General features: G+C 37.0%; 1 protein-coding gene across 1 annotated transcript; it reads left to right on the top strand.

The window, feature by feature from the left end:
• The first annotated feature begins 4705 nt into the window (after positions 1-4705).
• LOC129432088 (C-type lectin lectoxin-Phi1-like) lies at positions 4706-5041 on the top strand. Its single transcript, XM_073871296.1, has one exon. The coding sequence runs from the start codon at positions 4706-4708 to the stop codon at positions 5039-5041; it is 336 nt and encodes a 111-aa protein (XP_073727397.1).
• The last annotated feature ends 967 nt before the right edge of the window (positions 5042-6008 follow it).

Genomic DNA, 6008 nt, shown 5'->3' with positions numbered 1-6008 from the left:
TTAAATCGAATAGGTGTATGAAAATGGTAATTTTACATAATTAATCTGTGAGGCAGACTCCCAAATTTCAGAAATTAGTATCATAAGAGGGCACCAATGTTGCTCTTTTTTATTCAACAGAGGGATGTCCCTGGACAACAAAAATGCATGATAGCAATTCTTAGTGGGTAGCTTACGGTACAAATCTCACCAATTTTATGTATACTAGTCAACATTTGAAGTGGATCAAAAAAGTTAATCAAAGTTGCCTTTAGACAAAAATGGGTATTAGGTATTGGTTTTAACACAACTTTTATGAATGGTTTTAATGGTTGACTAGTGTATAACCCTCCCAAAATTTGGTGAATCCCACGTGAGATTAGTTATTTCTTTACTTTATTATTTTTGGTACCAAACCATTTATACTTGGTGATATCTAGGTAGGAATATTGTCAAGCCTTTAAAGGGGAGGTTTAATGCCATTTCATGCATTCTGACTTATTAACACAGTTTAAGAGTTGTAGTCCTCATGCTAAACATAAGCAAAGTGTCAAAAAAGCAGTTGAGCTTGTAACAGAGTCTTTCTGAGCCAAACTCACCCCTCCTTTTTCCTACAAGTTTCGGAAAGTTTTTTTCAAATGGGGGTATCCGTTACGACTGATTGACCCCATATTCCTTTTATGGGCCTTTTCCCCCATAGAAAAGCACGCCTGCCCTGCACATCAAGTGAGAGCGAGAACGCGCATTAGCATTGCTCCGTCGAGTAGAAGTCACAGGTATCACTGCACGGCACGCGACAACTTTTAGCAAGATAGTTCGACAAAAGAAGTGTGTTTTTGGATGTAAGGAGAAGAAAACCTTATTTAGCTTTCCCTGTCGTAAGGCAACAGTGGATGCAGTTCGTTTTTCCCGGACAGCAACGTAATTGCGAATGAGTTTTTTTTCCCTGGCTGTATTTCGGAGAGGACTGCTTTACAAACAAGGTTCAGTTTGACGCCGGATTTTCCACTTTTTTACAACTATTGGAGCGGTCAAAACTTTAAAAGACCCCGTTTAGGAGTCACAATCACAGGCGTAAGTAATTCAAAATATCACGTGCTTTGTTTGCAATTGCGCATACGTGCATGTATTGTAAACACCAACAACAGCACTTTGTACTGCATTTACAACATTTACACCTTTTAAAATGGGCAAATGCAGTTAAAAACTGGATTATGTTGCATTTTTATTAAAATAGCGGATAAACAAGCAAGGATTAATTACCTGATAGAGACATCCTGCTGTAATCGTTGCTGCTATTGTTCCTGTTTGTCCATTACTGACTAAGTATCCGATTCTGGATCATATTTAAGGCTGGTTATTTAAAAAATACATCCATGTCGGCAGTAAATCCAAAACTAGTATCCGAAGCTGCGCGTACTCGTAACTCTTCAGCTCCGCCTACCGCACGCCTTCAAGTGTTCGACCTTTTACGCCAAAAATCGGCGTTAATCTATCAAGTCAATTCATTGTATGCTAATTACCATGGATAACTAAACAACAAGTGAAGTGAATGCTAATTGCCCAAACTGTACATTTGACTGTCCATGTACTGGTGGTTGAGATACCTTTATAATAGATGCAAACTATATGCAGAAACACACATAAGCAGACATTTACTATATTACACTCTTGAAGGCAGACAATAAACAAATTAATTTACAGCTTGCAGAAAAATGTACAAGGTGCAGGAAGAGAGATCTTAAAAGAAACAGCCTAAAATTGAAAACAAGTGTTTAATACATTGCACTGAAGAGGACCCAGAGAAGAATTGAACACCACCAAAGGACTGGAATTCGTGGACAACATTGGTTAAGGAAGCAGAAATAAGAAATCATAAAGACATATTAGATTTGGCTGAGAGTTGTTCTGAAGCAGAGGTTCCAGAAATATGATATCACAGGAGGTGCCAGAGTCTCTTTACAACAAAAAGGGATTTGGATACACTCAAAAGCAAGCCATTAGACACTACAACAGAAACAATGGCTAGAAGGTCCATACGAACTCAGAGCTCTAGTTCATTGGTGTATAAAAAAATCTGAATCTTTTGCACTCTTCCAAAATGTACCTGTCTAGCTAATGGTCTTAAGTGTACAGACCTATGCAAACTGGATTGTGACAACAGAGAGCAGAATGATGTAATGGAAAGTGACATTGGTGAGGATGAAGATAATGATGACACAGACACTGAATAACTTTAAGTTACCCGTATGTGACTAAGGGGTTATTAAAGCTGCTCATTTGTACACTGTAGGATTTGATACACTGGACTTATGGTTTAGTTTTCTTTAAAAGTTCTTCTTGGGGCTAATATCCAACTACGTGGATGTTTGTGAAAATATTTTCCTAAAAATGTTGGGAGATATACTGAACCATGGATGCATTAATTTTGTGTTAATAAAAGTTCAAAATTGTGTTATATTTTCCTTAGTTTTTTGTATATTGTCCGTCCTAAAGAGCCTATATATGATTTTATTTTATTTCATTTCACAGTGATATTTAATCATAAAAGAGAAGATCTAAAGACAGATATGTCAATATAACACAGTTCATCAAAATTGAGATTTATTTTGCACAATTAATTTTTTCAGCACATTTAAATGTAAAATTTGTCGTTTTCATACCTTAAGCCAGTGTTTCCCAACCCTGGTCCTCGGGCACCCCCTCCCAGAAAGTTTTAGATGTCTCCTTATTTAAAACATCTGATTCAACTCATCAGCCTCCTTCTAAAATGGTAAACATGTCTCCCTAACAAGCTGATGATTTAAATCAGGTGTGTTAAATAAGGAGACATCTAAAACTTTCTGGGAGGGGGTGCCCGAGGACCAGGGTTGGGAAACACTGCCTTAAGCTACATGGCACTGCTATCATGCATTTTTGTGGTCAGGGGGCATGCCCGTTTTAAAAAAAAAAAACATTAGAATTGGTGCCCTTTTTGATACCAATTTTCTACCAGCCTCACGGAGTAAATTGTACAGAGACGAGTTAAAACGTACAATTTGTGAAAAAGACACATACGTAAATGTTATTAATATTTTACTGATGTTTATGCAAACATAGCAACAGAAAACGAAACAGTTTCAGAGTATCAGGACATACATTTGGATACAGTAATGAGATCATTTGAATAAATTGCCCTCTCAGACTCTTTCATCCAGCACACTGTTTAAAAACAGAAGAGTTATCTGCCTAACAGGTAAGGTTTTATGGGTCAACCTTTTAACTTAACAAGCTAACTTTTATTCACTTCCTGTTATTGTTTGCCATTGTTGATGTCATTCTGATGTCAATATTTACAATATATCTCCATATTAACATTTTGTAAACAATTTATTCTCCAATCCTGATTTTGGTAATGTCTTCAGTTAAACAACATCTGATCCAAAACCACACAAAGTAGGACCATTTTGAACTACTGTAATAAACATCTGCAGCAGACTCTTGTTTTAAACATACTGGACATAACTATGGCATTTCTGTCTATCCTACTGCTTCTCTGTGGTGAGTTTTACTTTTTTGTTCTTGTTTAAATCTCCTTGTGCATTTTAGTTCTTAATGTTAAGCGATGATGCTTGCGGAAAAGTCTTAAACGTTCTCAGTCAGTTTAATTTATATCTTATATCTGTGCCAAACGTAAAGATTTTTTAAATACAAACTTTATTGAAATACAAATGACACAGTCTTAATTTAAACATTTCAAGTCATTTTAAGTCAACTTGTTTTTTTTATGTCGACAGTGTGTGGTTAAAAACTGGATGTTTCTTTTCAGCTTTTCCTCTTTCAAATGCTACATACCGACTAAGAAAATTTAATTTAATACAGTGGAATGGCACGACCACACCTCGAAATATTTGCATACTGCAAAACTACACTGACTTGGTCACAATTTATGATGAAGATGACAATATAGAGCTAAATAAATTGATCAGTAACTTAAGTCCAAGAAGTGCCTTGATTGGTGCCCACACATACAACGCAAACTACACCAGCAAGTGGTCAAATGGAGATGAGGTTACATTTACTCCATTATCTGGGACTTGTGCAAAAAGGAGCATATGTGGAGCTGCTATGAGAGCTAATGGATCATGGGAACTTCTTTCATACAACACCCAAATATACTTCATGTGTTATGATGAAGGTAATTATGTACCCTATGTTGTTCATGTCTATAATAAACCAAGTTAACTACATAGTCCTCTATTCGTACAGATGTTGGCCAGGGATCAGACAAACTCATCTTAATTCCTCTAAACAAAAACTGGACTGAAGCTCAGCTGTACTGCAGAAAGAATCACATTGATTTAGTCAGTATCAGGAATGCGACAGAAAATGAGAGAGTAAAGAGTATGGTAAAAGACAGTGAAATTAATTTCTGGATTGGCCTCCTGTATGATAACATTGAATGGTTTGATGGTGAACAATCTGCTTTCAGAAATTGTTTAAAAATAATACCTGAACAGGGAAAGCAGACATTACTCACTATAAATGGTTTAACGACATGTTGGATACAAAGGCCAAAAACTGGTTCCAAAAATGCTCTGTGCTACAGTAAGTCGAGACAATATGTCATGCATTAAAATAAAAAATAAAAAATAGTAATAATGATATGCTGCTCTAAAGTATTTAACTCATTCTAGATTTGTATGTTTCTCTGTCAGAAAACTTAATTCATGCGAGTTCGTATAACATGTCTTGGGAGAAAGCTCTGGATTACTGCAAGAGCAATGGTTTTGGACTTCTGCGCATCGAGTCTAAGAATGATCAGAAAGAAACAGAGAGAGAATTACAAAGACAGAAGATCGTTGGTCCGGTGTGGATCGGGCTTAGACAGAGTCGAGTTTTTGGTTTCTGGATTTGGGTCAATGGGCTTCAGGTGGGACCCTGGACCAACTGGAAAGGAGGACATCAACCACAACATCAGATGTCTCAGTATTGTGGTGCAATGAAGAAGGTGAACAGAACATTCAAGTGGTTTGATAAAGACTGCAGATCTAAATTTAGAGTTTTATGTGAAGGGAAGTAATTCACCAACATCACCAAATTCTGTCATCTAGATTTGTAAAAGTGTTCTTCTGATTAAGCTGTGTTGATATTAAAGATGAACACTCTGTATTTTTAAGGCAGTGTACTAACCTAATAGTGATCTAATACAATACAGATTTATGAAGTAAAACAGAGGTTAGGGATTTTAATAGTTTTGTTAAAACCTTGCGAACTGAAGCCATACAATTACTTCATATGAAGAATTCTGTGATCAAAGCGCACAGTCAGATCTCACTCAAACAAACCAGCATGACGTAGTCGTTCACCAGAGCCAATAGCGCTTCACATTCTTAGCTAACGTAATGATGCAATCGGTCACGAGACACACGAAAGCTAATAGGTGTGTTCAACTTCATGCGGTGCTGCGCAGACCGATCGGCGGCTGACTTGAAGCAGTGCATGCCATTTAGTCATTTTGTCCGACTTGAGCTGGGGCTGAAGGTACGTGACTGTGTCATATGGGTTTAAAGGACCGCAAGAGCATTTCGAGAGTAGCCGGTGCAGCCGCTCTGCGGAGTTGTGATGACGACACAGCTCTTCGTGATTGGTCGCCTCACAACGATCACGTGCGTTTCAAGTTTAATACAACCTTCAGTTCCACTAATAAACATTATACATTCATGTTTTTTTAACAGGAAAAAAAACCACATTTTAATATGCATGAATGTTATATTGTGTCGTGTAAAAAAATGAAAATACCAAACTCTATTGGTATTTTAAAAATGTAGGCTTGTTTCCCGTTATTTTTGGGCATACACTATAAGCAGTAATTAAAATATTTGATATAAAATGTTTCTGATTGCAACTTTCTATTAAAAAGTTTATCAAATTCACCATCTAATTCACATCATTCGCGATAAAAAAAAAAAGGAAATGCAGCACACGCGTCACTACGGCAAGCAGCAGGCTCTGTCTTCAGCACCTCCCTCGACTGCAAGCGGCAAACC

The sequence above is a fragment of the Misgurnus anguillicaudatus genome, chromosome 1 (assembly GCF_027580225.2).
Source record: "Misgurnus anguillicaudatus chromosome 1, ASM2758022v2, whole genome shotgun sequence".
Taxonomy (NCBI): Eukaryota; Metazoa; Chordata; class Actinopteri; order Cypriniformes; family Cobitidae; genus Misgurnus; species Misgurnus anguillicaudatus.
Note: the sequence above shows the minus strand (reverse complement) of the source record. Positions and strands in the feature narration are given on the sequence as shown.